This window comes from Equus quagga, chromosome 3 (assembly GCF_021613505.1).
Source record: "Equus quagga isolate Etosha38 chromosome 3, UCLA_HA_Equagga_1.0, whole genome shotgun sequence".
Taxonomy (NCBI): Eukaryota; Metazoa; Chordata; class Mammalia; order Perissodactyla; family Equidae; genus Equus; species Equus quagga.
Genome location: NC_060269.1, coordinates 4153420 through 4174784, shown reverse-complemented (window position 1 = coordinate 4174784; position 21365 = coordinate 4153420). Strand labels below are relative to the sequence as shown.

General features: G+C 39.0%; 1 protein-coding gene across 6 annotated transcripts in view; it reads left to right on the top strand.

Moving 5' to 3' along the window:
• The window catches only part of COL25A1 (collagen type XXV alpha 1 chain), a 440445-nt gene that overhangs the window by 379503 nt on the left and 39577 nt on the right, over positions 1-21365 (top strand). For all 6 annotated transcript variants that reach the window (XR_006887816.1, XR_006887815.1, XM_046655549.1 and 3 more), the window contains exons 19-24: positions 7494-7556; positions 11468-11536; positions 12337-12381; positions 13928-13972; positions 14893-14970; positions 20819-20842. Coding sequence is in view for 4 of the 6 variants with exons in the window: in XM_046655549.1 (XP_046511505.1) it covers positions 7494-7556; positions 11468-11536; positions 12337-12381; positions 13928-13972; positions 14893-14970; positions 20819-20842 (324 nt within the window). In the remaining 2 variants the exon portion in view is untranslated. The remainder of the gene's footprint in view (positions 1-7493; positions 7557-11467; positions 11537-12336; positions 12382-13927; positions 13973-14892; positions 14971-20818; positions 20843-21365) is intronic.

Here is a 21365-nt window from a genome sequence, read left to right as displayed (position 1 = left end):
TTGTTAGACTTCAGAGGGTCCTGTTCTTACGGAATTTCCTAGCTTTCCTTTGCCTTTTTGGGGTAAAGAAGGCCAGTTTTTGTTGCCATCTTGGTTGGCAAAGATGGTCATTGTTTGGTTGTTTGGGTTTTTTTGGTTTTGTTTTGAGGGTTTTTGGCCAGAATACACAGAATCTAAGCTATCTCAATAGGTTGTTTAAATTTTTTAAAGGTAATAGCAAACGAGTCGAGCAAAATGGCTTCAGTCAAAAATCGTATCTTTGTGGTGTCTTCCTTTTGTCTTATAGAGTGAATGGACCCCACCTTCCTGTAGCTAAATCTTCTTGCAGTTTACTGCGTGTCTCTGTGCATATGTTGCCAATTTATGAAAGAATGCAGAGAGAGAGAGAACCCTAATACTGACACTCTAATCAACGGGAATTTTTTGTTTGGTGCACAAACAAGACAGTTTTTCAAATATAGTACATATTAGCTACTGTGACTTATTTTCGTTGAGCTTAATACTACAACATCAAAGTTGTGGCTGCCAAATGGTTAGCCGTATTGGAAAGATCACTGTGAGACCGTTAGGCCCTCCAAATTGGCGACATGGAGACACACCTTTGATTCTGGCTACAGCTCTTCTCCGTAGACTGGGTCTGCATCTCTGTGAGCCCTGGCTGTTCAAAGCTTTCACGCAAATTAGCGAGCTGTTTCAGATTTTCAGATGGGTCTGCTGCTGCTGCTGCTGCTCCCAGCAGTTTGCTGCTAGGCCTATATTGTGCTTTATCCTGAATTAATAGCATTTCTTCTGCCCAACGTGAATCCCACTCTAGTTGCCAAAACCACAGCTACTCTATTATTCATCGTGTCTTCCAGCTCAACACAGGGAAATGCGTTACAGTCTTGGTATTGAGGCCTGGTTTTTGAACTCCTTGGTGGTGGGCTAAATAATTAATGTGGAGAATAAACAAAGGACAGAACTCATGAAACAGCTCAGGAAGAAATCAGATGTGGTATGCAAGACAAGACGAGAAAATTCAACCGAGTTTTTCTTCGCTTTGGCATCTGATGCTGTGTTAGTGCTGTGATGCAACAGCACCAGCCTTCGAGCTGAGAGTTTTGTTTCTCTGACAACCATTGAATCCCTGGTCAGCATGTGGTGTGGGCAGCAGAATATGGTGCCAGCTATTAATTATGTTTTAGTGATTAGAATTTTAGACTGTATTAGGGGTTCTGATAAATAGTGTTGTACATATTTCATCTCCAGGCTTTGGTTAAATCATAGCTCTGTATTTATTTTAAGAGTCAGATATTGTATATATTTTCTATGTTTGTCCCAAGGGTAGATGTGGTTGGATGTTTCCAGGACCAACGAAAACCACAGGTAAAACCTGGACTTAATGGTGAGGGTCATGGTGGAGGAGCAGAAAACTGTCAGATGCTTGCTCCCCTCCATTCCTCCTTTCCCCTCCTGTCTTCCTGCATCTTTCTCTCCAGCCCCTTGCCACACTCCTCCACTGTTCCTTCTCCTCTTCCTTCGCTTTAATTTTCAACCCCTGGTATTGAGGCGCTACCTCTGCAAGCAGTGACGTTTTAAGATCTGTCCACTGGTGGCCTTCCCTCTTGATTCCCTTCCCCGCAGGATCCACAGCACCAACATGAATGGAGTCCCAGTTTACTTTGTAATCTTACTCTCAACAATAACAAAAGTAGAAACCCAAAGTGCTGTCTCACTTGAGATGGTGAGTGAATACATAGAGAGACGGAGGAAAACTTAGAATGTATCTATGAAACGAGAGAAAACATGTGTCTCTGACACTTAAGCAGAGTGAAGTGATTCTGAGGTAATTAGTGCTCTTCTTGCCTTACTCTTATGCTAGCCATCGGTGCCCTGGTGTTCAGGACAAACCAATGTGTAAATCCTCTGCCTTTCCCTCATTTTTCTTTGATGTTTTTTGTTGTCATGTTAAAAAAAAGCACTAATACATCATAAACTGAAAAAATTAATCTTGTTTCAGAAAATGTCATATTTTATTGTTTCACTTCGACAGTAGAGCTATGAACTTGCTGTTTCCCATGTAGTCCACATTTCCCTGAGGATGATGGCCAGAATCTGCCCTTTTCAAAGGGCCTCTGCTTTATGTTCCCAATTTATCCCTAAAATGGCTCAGTGAAATTATAAATTGGATTTTCTAATTCAGGTAATTGCCTTGTAAAAGAAAAAGAAAAAATAAACTCAAGATTTAATTGTTCCTTTGTTAAAAGTAATGTAAGGGGCTGGCCCAGTGGCGCAGCAGTTAAGTTCACATGTTCTGCTTTAGCGACCTGGGGTTCGCTGGTTCAGATCCAGGTGCGGACATGACACCTTGGCAAGCCACGCTGTGGCAGGTGTCCCATATATAAAGTAGAGGAAGATAGGCACAGATGTTAGCTCAGGGCCAGTCTTCCTCAGCAAAAAGAGGAAGATTGGTGGTTGATGTTGGCTCAGCGCTAGTCTTCCGCAAAAAAAAATAATGTAAGAACTTAATTCCATTATAGTTTTAATTTCCTCTATTGCATCTCTCCTCCACATTGTCTGCTCAAATACATGTGAATAATTTCCAATTCAGTAATCTCCTATTTCCCATTGATTAAATGACATTAGATATGTAAAAACAGCTCTGAGAATCATTAGACTAGTACAAATCGTTACTTCTGTTTCTTGCCCCCAAAAACTTGTGTAAGCTCATTTTTGTGTAGTCTGATTGACTCCAAAGATGATTTCCCAGAAGTGCTTTGTGTTTGAATCATATTGCAGCTGCTCCCCCACCTTCCCTGACTCCCGGTCTCCTTCCTCTACCCTGGTCAGCTAGAACTGTGACTACGGGAGAATAAACAGTTCCCTATTTTTTTTAATCACATAAAAGTGTTTCAATACTTTATGTTGTCATAGCTTTCTCCTAGACATTTTAGGAGATTCTAGAACCATTAAACTCTACCTCAGTCTTTGTCAAAGAGGTGAGGTTTTTTTTTTAAAGGATTACACTTATTTAGGGATTTTTCAATGGGTACAACCATTTTCTCCTTTCCCTTCCTTACAGGAAGAAAAGTCATTCTTAGGAAATCTGTCACTTCTCTACCTTACACACTTTTGGTTTTGCAATCCTAAATGCTCTGCAGATGGATATTGTCTCATAAAATGATGACGTATTCACATGAGAAAATTTAGGGTTACTTCTTGAAAGAAGCTGAAGAGCTATTGAGTATAGCCCCACACAGGTTGTAAAGGAACAAGAAGTTACCTTGTATGTCACCAATGAGCTGCAGAGATGTTGTAATACACTACTACTACTGATGATGATGATGATGATGATAATACCTAACATTTGTGAGCCTATACGATCGGGGCAACAATATTAACAGACATTATTGTTCGGTTCCTTTATTCCAGAGACAGTGCTCGCATTATCTCATAATGAATCTTGACTAAGTCGCCCCTTAATGACACCAAAATCTTCCATTATTGGGATCCTCAGGATTCCAGCTTGCAAAGCCAAGTTTTAACTCAGTTCTGTACCTTTATACCAACAGTTCTCAAACATTTTAGTCTCAAAACCTCTTTATAAGCTTAAAAATTAGGGTTGAAAGAGGTTTCATTTATGTACATTATATCTATTGACATTTCTGTATTAGAAGTTAAAACTGAGAAATTTTAAAAACTCATTGTGTGTTAAATAACATTTTATGAAATAGAATTTTCCAAAAAGAAAAAGTTAGCAAGAAGAGTGACACTGTTATACTTATTTTTTTTTTTTGCAAATCTCTTTAATGTCTGGCTTAATAGAAGGTAGCTGGATTCCTATATCCACTTCTGCATTCAATCTGTTGCAGTTTGTGTTTTGAGTGAAGTATATGAAGAAAAACCAGCCTCATACAGATATGTCATTGGACAAAGGAAGATTATTCTAGTAGCCTTTCCATAAAATGGTGGATATTCTGCTTTGATACCACCCCAAACTCTACAGGTGGGGGCTTCTCAGAGGTTAGGTGCAATGTGGAATCTGAAACCACATCAATGAACGTCTCTTGCTCTGTAACTAATGAGGGTACACAACAAGGCACTTTGAGCACCCTTGGTATAAGCTTAGGAAGGTAAGAAACAGCCCGCCCAGCTCAAGACCATGAGTACACATATTTATACCTTATTTACTTCAACAATTGTCTTCCAAGCCTGAGACAGGAAAAAGCCCGATGATTATTTCCTCCCCCTCCTGCCAAGATATAGAGAGGATGGAGATAATGTCTCTGAAGTGATTGAGAGCACTGGAATTAAATAAACATAAAAATTTGATCCTAAAGTTAAGTATGCTATTTTTCCCCCTGAATAAATTGAAACAAGAAATGATTGGATTGATGTGGTAGCTGCTTTCTTAGAGTAGCATGGTGAGGTTTAATCATACTCAAAGCTTTAGAATCAGCCAATATTAATAGAGTTAAAGTTTTGTGACTGTCACCTACCTTGCTAATTTTATATCTTGAAATAAAAAAATTTCCTCCCGAACATTTCTGTTTAAGGGAACTTTCTTTACATTTACTCAGGAGAATTTAATGTACGTTCCATTTTTTTAAAAGGTAGAAAAAACACTTTTGTCTGGCCACTGAGATCACAAAGGCTTATTTATTTATTTGTGAATTATGACACTGTGTGTTTCATCTTCTTATAAACTAAACACTAACCTGAATAAGAAATACATTTTTGCAACACTTCCTCTTTTTTCTTCTCTTTTATTAGTATGCTTTAATAGTGCTTCTATTTGCTTTACTAAACAGTGAGATAATTTCATTTCTACTTGAACATATATGAGAGTCTTGTCTGCCTGTAAACTTTCAACCTACTAACTTGCCTTGTATTTTCAAGACAGTAAGTCATTACTGATGATACACACTGACTTTAATACAGCTTTTTTCTTGAGGGCGGAGAGGGAATATTTATGTCTTTGTATATATCATTTTATTGGGAGAAATACCTTACTTGTAAATAAATGTATTATGTGTGATTTTTTTTGTTGTTTAAAATAACAAGTTAAACTCTTTCACAAAAAGTAGAATGGTCATCATTGGTTGCTCTAAATATAGTTGATGTTCTTTAGACCATTAAGAGATCCATACAAAATTATTTGTCCAGTTTCTCCTTTCCGTGATGTGGAAGGGTGTGGGGCATGTAGAATAGAGTTATAGAAATTTCACAAACAATAAACCTATAGCAGTATTTCCCCTCCACCGTTTTTTTCTTAAACCAGCACCATAAGCATCAAAGCTAGAGATAATTTTTTTTTGAGTTGTGTATCAATAGGATACATTTTGTGGTGGTTCCCCATCCAATACCCAAGGCTTTATACAGCGTATTTTTAAAACTCACTTATTTCAAAAATGTTTGATGACATTTTAACACTTCTTATAAAATATTTTCTCTGTATTGGCCTGCTCAACTCCAAGTATCAAAAAACAAGTTGAAATGTTGCAACCTTAGAGAAAAATCAAATGTTATCAAACAACATTAGAAACTTCTCCAGAAATAATCCACCTTGGGTAAAAAACAAAAACAGAAAACAGGAACTATGAGAACAGAACCATTATGCTTTTTGCTTTAAAACTATGTTATCGATTTAAGGAATTTAGACTCTTATATCTGAGCTCACATTGTTAAGAAGAAAAGAAAACTTTCTGGATGTTCAAGAAAATATGAACACTGGTCTCAGGTATTTTCTGATGCCAAATACGTGGTGTCTTCCAACACCGCTTCTCCAGCTCTCTGATTCTCTGACACCAACTGCATGTCCTACAATTCAATCCTATTGTGACATTAACTGCTCAGGGTTAGCATCAGACTCCACAGGTTTAGGGGTTCAGCCCCCAAGACGGCCCTCACTTCAGACCCCAATCTCAAGTACTGGGTCCCCCGGTTACCTGCACTTGTCTCTTACTTGGCTACAAATTTGAGGATGCTCACAACTACACACTCTCACCTCCACTCAAGTTTGAAAGTTTGCTACAATGACTCACAGAACTCAAGAATATGTCATACTTACTATTACAGTTAATTATAAAAGATAAAATGAACAGCCAAATGAAGAGATATATAGGGTTAGGTCAAAGGGTCTTGAGCACAGGAGCCTCTGTTCCCGGGAGTTGAGGTGCACCATCCTGCCAGCGTGTAGATGTGTTCACCGGCTCAGAAGCTCTCTAATACCCATTGTTTAGGGGTTTTATGGAGGTGCCATTATGTAGGCACAATTGATTGAATCATTGGCCGTTGGTGACTGAACTCACTCTCCAGTCCCACTCCTCCCTGGAGATGGTGAGAGGAGGGGACGGGCTGAATGTTCCACCCTTCTCATCATAGCCCCCACCCTGGGGCTCTCTAGGGGCCGCCAAGAGTCAAGTCACTTCATTAGCATAAACTCAGGTACCTTGAAAGACTCTTGTTATGAATAACAAAAGATGCTCCTGTTACTCCTATCACTTAGACAATTCCAAGGTTTTAGAAGCTCTGTGCCAGGAACCAGAAAAAAGACCAAATACATTTTTTATTATACCACAACCGATTTCCTCCAGGTAGTGGAGAAGAGGTTATGGAGTTGTGGCAAGAAGAGATGCCTTTTCCTATCATGCTGAACATTCCTGAATCTCTTCCCTAGCCACATCCACTGTATCAGTTATCCCTTGCTGCCTATCATATTACCCCTGTAACTGGAGTGGCTTAAAACAACAAACAATTATTTCACAGTTTTAGAGGAACAGGAATTTGAGCACTGGGTGCCTCTGGCTCAGTGTCTCTCATGATGATGAAGTCAAGCTGTTATCCAGGGCTGTGGTCTCATCTGAAGACCCTACTGGGGTGGAGCATCCACTCCCAAGCTTACACATGTGGTTGTTGGCAGACCTTGTTCCTCACCAGGTGGACATCTCCATAGTGTAGCTCACAGCAGGGCAGCTTGCTTTCCCCAAGCAAGTGATCCAAGTGAGAGACAACAAGAAAGGGCCCCAGAGGTGGAAGCCATGGTCTTTTTCTAACTCATTCTCAGAAGTGATATCCCATTACTTCTGCCATATTCTGTTCATTAGATATGAGACAGTCAACCCAGTCCACATGCAAGCAGAGGGGATGACACAAGGGCATGGATACCAGGAGGTGGCATCATGGAGGCGTGTCTCAGAGGATACCTACCACATCCACCCAAACATAATGGCTCTCAATTTGGTAAATGATAAGAAGCACTAGGCAACAGATGAGAAAGGAAGTGGTAAAGACATTTATCTGTTTTCTTTGTCACTCTCCCTTTCTAGGTTTTCTCCAAAGCTTTGCTTAAAGTATTTTCACTGAGCAAAACCAATTCTGATTAATTTTATAGTCAGTAGCTAGATCTCAGCAAGAAAACTGTATAAAATCAAAGGAGTGTAATCCCAGTAGAAGGAAATCAGTTTAACTTTACTGTCACATGAATAATGATCTCATATGCCACCTTTTTACAGGGAGAACCAGGTTTCATTGGTCCTCAAGGGGAACCAGGCTTACCAGGGTTACCAGGAACAAAGGTAAGTGGAGTCTTTTTCCTTTCCTTTCTTTCTGATTTTTTTTGCCATGTATTTTTAGTTCATTATGTGGAAAGGACTTTATTATTTAAGTGACCAGATATTTTCGCCTGGTAGAGAGTTAAAGCAGCCTATCACCCATTAATAACACTTTTAATGGGAATACTATATTAAATAGAGTAATAGGAAGTTAATTCCAGAAAGCCTCAGGCAAGACAACAGGATGGTGGAATATATTAGTTGTTCCAGTTGCCTCCAAATTGCTCCTAAATTGATGTGATGCTGTCAGCCTCCTGGCCAGATGGAAAAATGGGGAGATTCTGAGGAGGAGAGAGAGAACTCGTTACCTCCCGCTCCTCATCACCGATTTTAGGACATACTTGTAAATCAAACATTATTACTATTCCCCCATCACTCCCTAGATTTCAAAGGCAAGTCCTGATGTCATGTAGATTCCTAAGTGTCTCATCCCAAAAGGATCCATCCTGAATAATGTCTGCAAAAAGACTGTAATGAAAACCATCTCATGATATTCCACTTGGCAACCCTAGAGAGGGCCCTAAAAACAAATTGAGCTGCCGCCATATAAAAAATGATGTTGCTGTGGATACAGTGGGCCTGTCGTTCTCTTTTTATCTACCCAGTAAGACATAAAAAGGCACAGCTCTGAGGATGGAACCTTACTCATGACAGACTCATGAATCAAAGAAGGGGCAAAATTAGATCAAACTACGTTCTTTTATTTTTATACCGTAGCAGTCTTTGCCTCACTGTGTATTGCATTCACAGAAATAAGCCAGGATGATTTCCAAGAGCTGGAGAAACATGTTCATGGTCTGTTCTGACAGAAGGGTCCTCATTTCCGCTGGTCGAGAGAAAATAACTCTAATCCCAGTAAATGGAAACTATGTGTGGCCTAAGAGGGGCTGAAACTCGGTCGAATTTATGCAAAATTGCTGTTTTCTTAAGCAATTTCATTTTCACATAATGAGTTGTCAGGCTTATGAACAAAATATGAGGAATGCCTGTTTTAGCCTGAACAGATTCACACAAGAAATGCACTCTCTGGAATAAAAGGAGAGAGAGCAAGAGAATAAGGAGCATTCTGTGTTCCTGTAAGAACTGTTGGTGTACTCGGGCGTGCAGCCTGAGGGCCAGGTGAGAAAGGAGACAGCCCGTGGACAAGCACAAAGAAACCCGAAACCCAGTCAGTGCCCCAGAGAAGCCGGCAGGAGCCAGATCCTAAAATGTTTGCAGGCTTCTGTTCGCTAAACGAGGGAAAATAGAAGAAACACGGGCAGGAGAGAGTGGAGTTCATCCCTAAATTTCTTTTCTATAGTCCACTGATTTTAAACTACTCTGCAGTTTCAAAACAATCCAGATGTGGAGCCATAAAATCAACATTAATTACTGTTTGTGAAGAACGCAGCCTGATGTTACAGACCAGATACTTTTCTAATAGACGCTACTCTGAATTCTCAATAAAAGTAAAGAATGTACTGTACCTGTTTTTCATTCCCCAAGTAGGGATGTGGACAGGAACTTCATTTTATTAACAGTATTTTGAAGTTAATTTTCAGCTGAACTGCCTATCTGACATGCATTTGGTGTCATAATGGAAAAATCATCATTATTTGAAAATCTCTTTCAGCCTGAAAACATGAGTCTTTTTCCAGTTGCGTAGGGAGCCTGGATTTGGGCCACTAAATTCAGATTTAAAAAATAAACTAACCCTGCATATTTTACCCCCAACACAGTGAAGAGAGATCATAATGAAGGAAGACGTGTGACGGCATCTAAAAATCTGTTTTAGGTTCCGCCATCTCCTCAGCATCAACATCAGTGCCTGGGAGAGACCTAAAGAATTGGGTCTAAAGAATTGGGGTTTTACTATGAATAATTTAGAATACTTTGAATAATACTGTTTATTCATTAATTCAACACATTTTTTTGCCAGACATTTTTCTAATATTTGAGATTTGAGATCAAATGCAACACAAACAGTCTGTCCTTTCCCAGGGTGTGCGAGAGAGGCGTGGAAGGAGAGGAAGAAGTCAGCAAGTAAATAATGTAATTCCAAAGAGCGAGAATCAAAATTAGGGGCATTGTGATAAAAAGTGATTCTGGGTAAAGATATACAGACTCCTGCGGTCCAGGACAGATGAATGATTTTCTAAGGTTTTTGTTGTTCTCTACAATAATCTTATAGTTCCTATTTTAGAAGTCTTCTGTAAACTATTAAAAGAATCACCAAATATGGTACTTTTTTAAAAATAAAAATTCCATATAGCAACAGAAGCCCTTCAGCCTCCAATCCCTGGGAGGTGCCGTCTGGAACATCTTTTCCATCTCTTCCGTCACTCCAGTCTCTTGCCTTTCTCCCAGTCTCTTGCCTTTCTCCCAGTCTCTCTGTTTTCACACCTCTCTTTGGTTCATGCTGAGAAACCTACCAAGCGTTCTTTAATCCTTGCCGTAATCTAGCCCATCTCCCCTGCCATCCACAAAGGCTTCCCAGACGGGCATGGTACAGACAAGGACCCTGGAATTTAGAGCCCAGCGTCACCCATCGTGGATCCAATCGTGTTTTCTTCTTCTTTGCAAGATGAGTGAGCTCCTACAGTGAGGGCAGCACATCTCTCATCCATAAAGATGCCATCACCAGTCTGAATGCCAACCCTGTTTGATTATTGACATTCTACCCACTATGCAGGAAGCCGGACACTCTCCCTATGGTCAGGGAGTGTAAGATGGCACTGTCTTCCTGGAGGGTGGCTTGGCAAGCTTTTAAAGTATTTGTACTTTTTGACCCAGCAATTCCCCAGCTAGGAATTTATCCTGAGAAAATGACCAGAGAAATGCAAAAGATTTGCATACAAAAACATTTATGCAAATACTGAAGATTGAGCACAATCATTTCTAAATTGCAGCTCTCTCATCTTAAAAGCTTTGTGACTTTGGGCAAGTTACTTAACCTCTCTGAGTCTCAGCTTCCTCATCTGTAGACTGTGGAGGCTAACACCTTTCTCATTTGTCCTGAGGATTACAGAAGATAATGCATGTAAGCTGTTTTGTGCAGTTCCTGCAGTCATAGCAGCAGAATCATAAACAGCAATAACTATAAAATACACCTACCCGTCTTCAGAACATGACTCAGGTCTCACGTCAGGAGGCAATCTGGAGCCCTCAGAACTCTGGGGGGTTTCCTCTTCTCTCGCACACAGCCCTGCATTACTCCTTAATTCTTAACTGTTTTGTTCATGTGGATCTTGTCTGTCTAACTAGGTCACCAGCTCCCTGAGGGCGGTGGCCATGTGCAAACTTCACAGAGCCATGAATCTGGTAACCAGCTGTAACCCCTGTGTGTATTACACCCTTGCGACACTTTACATTGATAAGTTATAAAGCCAGTACTGTAATGTTCTCCATTTTACAGAGGAAACTGAGGCTTCCAGAACTTAAGTAACTTACCCCAAAATACAGGCAAATAACAGAGTCAGGATTAAAACCTAGGATGTCGGATCACAAAGCTGGTGTATAACCATGTCACCATGCTTCTTCCTGTAGATCTTAAAAAGTGACTGAGAATGAAAACTGTGGCCACGCTTGTCTTGAGGCGTAATGATGGCCCTTATCAATTCCCTTCAAAGGCCCTTCTGTTTACCAGCATAGGCACCTGACAAGCATTTACCAAACCACTTCCTTGTCCATAAAATGAGAATGGTAATACAAACATTCAATAATTGTTTTGATTATTAAATGGGATAACCCATGTTGAGATTAATAAAGTGCCATGTACATGGTAAACAAATGGCAACTCTCTGCTTTCTTTGATTTTATTCAACTCACTTATTAATCTACAGCGATCAGCCTGGTGGGGGGAAGCTGCCATTTACCTATTTTGTAATTTGTGACAGGGTGAACGTGGGGAGGCAGGGCCTCCTGGAAGAGGCGAGCGAGGGGAGCCTGGAGCCCCCGGACCAAAGGTCAGTTCTTCTGATGCTGGAAAATAACATCCTCTGGTTTGGAAATTTGTGTCACTTGCTTAGAACATGAAACAAATACAATTCCTCAACAGGAGTTATAACAGGCAAAATCACAAGTAGTGTATTGAAATGTTCACCGATTGGTTCTTTTCAGAAGGGATTTTACAGTTCAACTTTTCCAATTTACTCCATTCTATTTGGTAAACAAATTTAATAACATATCCAAATGTAAAGGGGAAGCACTGTCATATTAACATGTTATCACTCAATGTGTGTTCAAACTTACTTAGAAAAATGTAGGCACGTGCTGTGTTAGTTTCTGTGGTAACTTGATGATGTGTAACACCTTGGAAATACGAGAGCTAAGGATTTATTTCACTGTTCGATCTTTATTCCTCTAGACTTCCAGCAAACCAATATGGTAACACTTTATTTTAATAACCCATCCTAGAGACACGGGAAGTCATTCACTCTTTGATGAAAAGGAAGTTTATGCAAACACTGTTGAGACTAATGAGAATTATTCTCAGAACTCTTCCCATCCACTGATGGCTGGGAAGTCTTCAGAAGTATAATGAAATGAAGGTCGGTGGAGAGACCAGGGAATGAACTAATGACACGGTGACAATACTTATGTTTACTGTTATAAAATCCCACATTATATAGAGCCATATATGGAGGCAGTTAAAATAAAGTGTTTCCATTTTTCTTCATTATTCTGAGTCACTGCTAATTTCTTTTTTCTGTTCTTATCTCCTTTGTCATTTTCTCCTTTTCATCTTCATATTCTCCTGTAATAGGGGAAACAAGGTGAATCGGGAACTAGAGGCCCAAAGGGGTCAAAGGTCAGTAACCGAGTAACCTTGTAATGTACCATGGGACCGTCGAGAGTGGCGCTTCTCGCCTCTTCCGCAGAGAATGATGTTTTAGATTAAATTCTTTCACACACTGGGATTGTAATAATTTCATCCTTATGATGATATCTCAAAACAGTTGGTTTGTTTTATCTTGTTTGTTTTTGTGTGTTCTCGTGCTTCAGACTATTTAAGAGAAGTTGTATTTCCTGTTTTGTAAAAATAGCTTCTCTGGAAAAAATTAAGTACTTTACTTAAATTAAATTATGTAAGGTATAATCTTACTTTTTATTTCCCGGCTATCTTTGTGATAAATGCTCAAATTATACTTTGCTTTTAAGTTAGTTGACTTCCTTCATTGCATTAAAGTTTCACCACCAATTGAAATTCTTTATCATGCTTTTTATAGTATCTGTAATAATCTGTATACTGTTAGCAGAATCATGTTATTTAAGATGCCATTAGCTAATAACATGGAAAAATGGGTGCGAAATGAGGAAAACAGAGTGGGAATTATTATTTCTCTATTCGTAGTAAATTTAATTACGATCAATGTTAACAGCATAATGTGGATGGAAAAAAATTACAATCCTTTTTCCTGCCTCTTTTCGTTGGTCCTTACCCAGTTTATAGGAATATGCTTTGAATTCTGCTTAGGGAAAAATGTGTCGAATTCCATTTAGGAAAAGGACTCTATAAATTTTAGGCTGTTTTAAAGAACATTCAAATCTATCCACGTTCAAATCTCTTCTCCAAAGTTTCTGTTTAGACTTCCAAGAATTTTGAGTATTCTCAGAGTGATGCACTTGCAGTTTTTTCCTTAGACTAGCCCTGGTGTCTCTCCAGGCGGAGTAGTAACACCGTAAATGGAACTTTAGAGATTTTGCATATTGTGTTGAAAGAAAGAGAGCTGGGTTTGCCCTGCCCCGACCTTCAGCCCTGCCAACCTGTTGCAGCGAGCTGCTGTCCACTTCAGCACCTTCTGAGTCTTAAGAGGCCCATACGTAACTATAGAAAAACTTTTCCTTAGATTCTCATCATCAGAGGGAGACCTACCTGGTGACCTTTCGGTCCTCGGTCTCCCTAGAATGAGCTCTCCTTTCGTTCCCTGCCCCGATTATCTGTACTTTCCTTCTGAGAGAACAGACAACCCCGTTAGATGGCTCTCTTTCCCTTTGCCCCAAATCTTTTCATATAAAGGCAAGAACGTGGCTCAATCTGAGAGGTGAAGGCTTACTTTGGGTGTCCTAGAAACCACTCACTTTGCTTTTGAAGATCCCTAGTGAGAGAGGTAACATATATTATTGTTTCAAGATACTCTGTCATCTGAAAGGGGAATCTTAATTTACTTTAAGGTGCATCTTAAAGAAGCATTTGCCGTGTTGGTGGTTATTATTCTTCTAGTTGTTGTTTTCTACTTCACAAGTTCCTACTGAAGGTGCTGCTGTGTGGTTTTAAAGACATCATTATGTGTGAGATATTTCTAGACTGTGGACCCCACTACTAATTAGGTTTTCTCTTTTTTCACTGTGGTAAGGGTGATCGTGGAGACAAAGGGGATTCTGGAGACCTGGGACCAAGGGTGAGTGTGTCTCTTGTCTAAGCTTTTGGCCCCCTACAAGCCCAGATTTGACGTATGTGTCCATGTGGGTTTTTCACCCAGACTAATAATATCCAGTGATAGCACTGGAGATAGACTACTGTGATTATCGCTCCTACTCCCTTTCCTCTTATTTTCTATGCTAGTCACCAGGAGCAATGAATGTGTAGATTCTAGCACATAAAGTAAACTCCACGAGAAGAAGTTCTAAAGAATTCTTTCTATCTACTTTCCCTCTGGTAAAAATGAGCAATAGCAAACCCGTAGCCATCCAGCTAATAGAATTTTCCCTTTCTCAATTAATCCAATTATAAAGAAATCGATAGCCCATATTTTCAGAGCCTTTTTTAAACACAGGCAGAGAATTAGGACATGACTAATGGAAATTCAGTGGCAGACCTAATGAGTAGGATGGACCATAGATGTCTTAAAAATATTTGTTCCCTATTTGGTTTAATTTTAATGGAATTCTATTCCTGTTGGGAAAGCCAACCATTTCCTACAGAACAGTGTTCTATCTTCTTAAAGGATGAGGAAGCAATCTATGAGGTGTACATGAGTGGAAAGAAGTTAGGAGTTGCTTTAATAAACATGGATAAAGCCCACAACATTTTATAAGTCAAATCAGGTGAGCCTACATTTTATAATTTTCAGAAAAAACTTTCAGAGATTGAACCACGTCGTTTTTTTCAAAATCAGATTTCGTGTCTTTAACCTTCTACAGACAGGAAGTTGGAAGTGGTTTGCCTCCTTTGAAATAAGGACAAAATTTAAACCTGATTATTCATTCTGAAGAGCAGTGGGCCTTACTAGGGAATTGTTGCTATTTCTGTTTTTGCCACAGTCCCTTCTACATCCTAGCCTAACTTCCAAGATTTTCCATTGGTTGATTTTTTTCCTAGGGTCCACCTGGTCAAAAGGGAGATCAAGGAGCCACCGAGATCATAGACTACAATGGCAACCTCCACGAAGCCTTGCAGGCAAGTGACCGCACCCTACCCTGACACAGTGACACTGATGAGCGCCCATGTAATGGGTGTAACTACCAGCTTTGGGTCTCAGAGGGCTCCAGCGCTCAAAGCCCACCTTCTCCCTGATCTCCTGAACCCATCGCCTTCTCCCTGCCTCACTTTATTCTATTTCCTAGCATTTTTTCAATCTTTCCTTTTCTTTCCCTTTTACCTTCAGATATGCTTTAGTCTTATCTGGTTTAAACTTTGTGTTAGTTTTTGCCAATCTTTGTCTCCTTCCTTGCAAAGCGAGCCTAGCAAAGCAATTAAGGGCCCTGTTTCTCTGAAGTTGGAACTGCCTGGGTTCAAATCTCTTCTTACTAAGTGAAGAACCTAGGGCAAGTTATTTAACTTCTCTGTGCCTCAGTATTCTCATCTGTAAAATGAGGATAGCAGTGGTATCTGCCTCCTAGGGTTGTTGTGAGGAATAAATGGCTAAATACGGATTATACACTTAGAACAGTGCCTGGCACAGAATAAGTCCTCCACGGGTATTTCTTATTACTGCTACCAGTCAATTCTTTTTCTCCCATTAAGTAAAAACCCATAGACTACATGGCTGTCTCCATTGCCTTTGCTTCCTATTCATCCTTCTCCTGCTGAGACTCCTGCATTCTCGCCTGCATTATCATCCTGTTGAAACCTCTCTTATAAAGGTCAACAATAACCAGTAGGTCAAGCCCACTTGCTCATCAGTGTTGACTTTTCTGTGACATTTATAGTAAACCACATTCCTTTTGAGACTCTTTCTTTCTGGTTTCTCTGACCCTCTATTCTCCTTTCTTCCAGTTTTCTTCTTTGATGGATCCACCCTATTTTAGTATTTCTGTTTCTCTGTCCATTCCCTAATTTTTGGTATCCTCAAGTCTCTGGTCTTTTCTTGGTACAGTAACTCCTTCCATGTTCTTCCATCTTCTGGCTTCCCAATCTTTCATCTCCGGGTCTGATCTGCATGCACCTCCAGCTGTCTAAGAATATTTCTACTATAGATGCATGATCGCCAAATCAATTCCCACCAATACACACAATTATACTGGTTACCTTTCCCACCTACCAAATGATTCCCTTTCTTTAAATTGAGATTCATAACAGTTTACATCATTGTGAAATTTCAATCGTACATTATTTCTTATCTGTCACCACACAGTGGTCCCCCTTACCCCTGTTCCCACCCCCCAACCCCTAACCCTGGTAACCACTGAACTGTTTTCTTTGTCCATGTGTTTGTTTATATTCTGCATATAAGTGAAACCATGTGGTGTTTGTCTGTCTCAGTCTGGCTTATTTCACTTAGCATAATATTCTCCAGGTCCATCCATGTTTTTGCAGATGGGATGATTTTGTCTTTTATCTGGCTGAGTAGTATTCCATTGTATATATATAACATATCTCCTTTATCCAGTCATCAGTCGATGGGCACTTGGATTGTTTCCATGTCTTGGCTATTGTGAACAGTGCTGCAGAGAATGTAGGGGTACATGTGTTACTTTGGGTTGTTGATTTCAGTTTATTTGGGTAGATACCCAGGAGTTGATTCCCTTTTTTAACTAACCAATTTCTGTGAGTCATACCATAAGTCTTTGAATTTCTTGAGATAGAAACTTTAGAGTCATTTCAAAACTATTCTTAGTCCTTCATTCATCATGTCTCACCAGATGCTGCGATTTCTTTTTTCAAAGTGTCTCTATTCTCTCCATTCCCAACTAGATCCACATCCTGTTTATTTCAAGTCTAACGCTGCCGCCAGCCCTTGACCAATTCCTCTGCCCCACGTGCCCCCTTCCCCTTCTAATCCATACTGTAGATCACTCCAATTCAGAGAGTAATTCTCCTAAACTATCACTATTTTGGTGGCTGTAATCTCAGAAGCCTAAATGACTCCCTTGCCTACTCTATCAAGCCCGAATTTCTGCATCTGACTTTTAAGGCTCTATAATCTTGCCTTTCCTGTACAGAATTTTCTATTTCTCCACAACACTCTTTTCCCCCTAGAGTAGTCATATTTATCACATCCATAAAATTCCCCCTCTTTTTGCCTGGTTCATCCCATTCTTTCTTTCATCCATCTAAATCCCATCCAACAATCCACTGCTGACCCAGATGAATGCCTCCTCGTAATCCCTTTAAATATCAGCAGTCAGGGCCCAGTAGTTTAACATTTAATTGTTCTCAAATTGCATAATTTACTTTAGTCTTGCCTCTTACCAGATTGTAAGTTACTTGCTGACAGGAAACATGTCTTATGCTTATTCTGTATCCCCCAGGGTGCCTGACATAGGTCTGGGCATGTGAATATTAAATAAACTATTCTTGGTTGAATGAGTGAGTATACTTGGCTCATATGGCCAATGTATTTCTTTGCTTGAAAGCCAAATCAGTTGTTTTAAATATTTGCCATTTTGCACTTGTTTGAATTGTGTTTCCATCTGTCTGGTTTCCCTAACAGTATCTAGTTATGGTGGGTCTACATTTCCATGGGTCCTTTGCTACAAGTACCATCTTTAACCAGCAAAGCATTTATTAAATAGTTCTTACAGAACCTTTCTTCAGCTCAGCCAATTTTCCTGTTCTTTTCACTCTGTAAGATGCAAGGAGAAGTATGCTTACTGCTTGGAGAAATGTTGCTTGAGCAGGATGTTCAGTCAACGGCTTGAATTAGTGTTCCTCAGTGCAAGTGGATTAGACACGAGTAGTAGCCTCTGGGCTATTGTAAAGTTCTAAAACCAGTTTTCGAAATTGTTCCCTTTTTCTCACCAGTTGATAACTGCATGTATAAAGAAAGAAAGAACAAGAATTTTTAGTGTATCTACTATGTTTTCAAAGTTCTTGTAAAATACAGGAACACACTTTTTTAACTTAATTTATTAGCAATGTTGTAAATTTCCCTTCAACTGCTTCCATTGGCATCATAATTCTTGCTACCACCTTTAAGAGGTATCCATTCTCTTATCTCCCAAGAAATGCTCCAGTATTATTCGCCATTTTCTGAAAAATTGTGAAAGAACCTTGTTACGACACCCTGTGCGTGGATAGGGCCCAGCATGAAGCAAGCCTGCCTGAGCCTAAAACAGAATCTCAGTTTTGATTCCCCCTCTGCTACTAACTAGCTAGGTCATTTTGGGGAAATCACTTGATGTATCTATACTTTATTGGTCTGATCTGTAAAATGAGGGTATTTGGGGAATAGATTTTTTTCTAAAGGTCTATAAAATCTAATAATATTATGCCTAGGCTAATTTTTCAGCAGCTCCTGGCCAGTCTTTACTGGTGTGCCTTAAACACACTGCACTTTTTAAAAATCTGACACCTGCATCTTGATATGAAAGGATACATATGCTCAGTTTCTTTTTCTCATCTTGAGTTCTGTATGACCGTAACCAGTCAATATCCACCACAGTCAACTAGTTCATGTTTATCTCTCAACCTAAAGATTTATTATTCTTATGGGATTGTTAGGGCAACTGTATGTTGTGCTTGTAAATGGCTTATAGATATTTTTCTACTTCGAAACTATTTGTTTTCCTAATGTAGAACTCTACTGGGTTAAGAGTCCCCAATAAAATTAATTAAACTAAATATCCATTAGATCGAGAGGAAGTAGTAGACCTTTAGTCTTCTAATTCTCTAACCATTGATGGATCTTCACAGTTTAGCTGATTTCATTTCACTAGTCTGTCCTCTAAAAAAACTGCAAAAAAATCTAGAATGACTAGATAAATAGGGGTAAATTACAGTTATAAAAATAATCACATTAGAAATATGAAATTCTACTGTTGCCCCTATGGAAAATTATTTACAAGACTGTTTGCCATAAGCCATTTATTTTGATTTTTGTTTAAGGTGGTTACATTTCCACGTTTAGCAATAAAACCTCTCCATTTCCTAACTTAAGCTTTTAAAATTTCTCGACACCATTTAAACTAACCCTCTTCTCTAGCGTAAACCCTGCGTGATTTTCAGCCTGCATCGTTATGAGAAATGAGGGAGATTCACAAAAGCATCTCAGGGAATAAATCACACAGCAGCCCGCTAGCTTTCACCCCGTTTGCAGGTGCTCTAGCTCAGGCTCGTTCTCCATTACTGCCAAAAATTCTGCTTTTCAAATCATTACTGAAGTTCCAGAGAGAATCCTACTAAGTTTATCTTGCTTTAACTTAGAGGAACCAGGTACAAGAAATCCAAAGTGAGCCGACATCTTTCGGACAGTTCTGAGCGTCTGCATGGCAGTAGCTGCTTTGTTTTTGAGAAGTTAGCTTAGTATGCAGTTATCTGTTCTTCTGTTCCCTGGATGGAACCTGCGCTGCACAATTTTTAGGTCTCACTAATATAGTCATTTAACAGGATCATTTAAACTCCATCTGCCAGATAGTTCAGTTACCATTAATAATATCCTTCTATTATGCACCTCATTATGAAATGTGTTGTTATCCTTAAATTTAAAAAAAGGCAAATGAGTTTTGTGTTTAGGTGGGAAATGAATCATTTATGGTACATGTTGGAAAACCTCTGAGAGTTCAAATTTTAAACTCCCTTCACTTTCTAAGATTTTATGATTCTGCTTTCTAGTTAAAAATGTAACGTGTAATTGGAAGGCAAGAATAAAGAAATTATTTCTACTCTATAATTTTCTCATGGCATTTTTTAATGACTCATCTGCCAAAAGGAGCAAAGAAGTGACTTTCTCATAACCGTAAATGCAACTCTCACTCTAGTTGAATCCCTTAAGAATAAAGTCAGTCATGCCTCTTGTCACACAGATATGATGGTATAAAAATCTGGACCTTGATTTTTTTAAAACCTTGCCCCCAGCTTGTGGCCATTTTGCCTTTTGACCTATAAGCACTGGTTGTTTTTTTCCTACTATGTTTTCTCTGAAGCTGTCACAACCATGACTGATTTTATCATAGAATCCAAAGTTGATCCATTTGTACACTTGCATAAATATATTGTTTTCTAAGGAAGGATGACACTATGTCACTAGAGACTCGATTACGTGTTTGAAGTAAGAAGGATAATGTTAAGATTATTTTTTACGACAACCATAATAAAAAGCAGCAACAACAGCCTGAATCAGAAATTGGACTGGAGTAGTGGATGGTGTTAAACTGATATTCTCCACTCTACATGTGATCAGATAATGTTTCTCTACAAGCAGAGATCGTAATGGAAATGTTCTCTCCTCTATGATCGCATAAAGTGGTTCTAGACCCTACAGAACTTTTAGCACAAGACTCAGACTAGAAAAATATTAATGGACAAACGATTCATGGATTAGAGAGTGGGTGTTTGGGGATTCATACTTTGAGAGAATATATTTTGTTACAGTACTCTAGCGCTTTACGTTAAGAAACTAAATGAATCCCTTATTAACTCCTATCGTTAGTCATGTCACAAACACAAAAGCAGGCTAATTATAATGCAACAAATGAAATACAGATGAAAAGAGAAAAAATATTACTTATACAATTAGCTATTTCAGTTTTCTCTAATTGAAGGACTCTAGAATAGAGTGCCTATGAGTAGCAAAGTTTCTCAGTTCCCAATTATGCTGACAGACTTCTGGTGTGTACATTTTACTACATAATTTTTAAAAATCAGATGCATTAAAATTTTTAATTTTTCTTTATCCAAAAGAAATCTTTACAGTATATTGTATTCATTTAAGATAGGATAATGTGTTCTCAGTCTCTGTCAGTTTCTTTTAAGACATCAGTCTTGCCAAAACATATTCAAAAAGTTGATTATTTCAGAAACATGTTTTTGAACTTCGGCACACAAAATCAGTGACTCTGTCTTTATTGATACATTTTCCCAACAGAGGATGACCACCCTGACCGTCACGGTAACTCCTGTTGCATGATTTCTGTGGTTTGGGACATTGTATTTGCTGTTCATGCATGCTGGTCATAACGATACTAACGTAGCAGTTGTTTTTATCTGATATTTAATTTTATATTTTCTTATATTAATACCTTTTTACAGCATTTCTCCAGTTGAATCAGTTTGTCTACTTAGTGAAAAAAGTGAAGAAAAAAAGTTATTCTTATTTTTCTTAGAAGTTTTTGGCCTTATTGTAATGGTACAGCTTTGTTCTTTAGTGTTTGGGAAACCAAAGCCTTGGCTGGGGGAGAGGAGAAGTGAGTCTAGAAACACAGGTGATTTGAGTAGGCTGATTCAGCCCAAGCAGACAACTGTGGGACACAGCTGCAATTTCACATTGTCTTACAAGTGAAATTTTTCCGCATTGCAAATCAGTATCGGGGGGTATTTGATTATGATAGAAACTGCAGAGTTGTATAGTGTACTTATTTAAAGCATAATTTTTAATACATATACTTGCTACTCTTTAAAACTCTGTCTTTTCT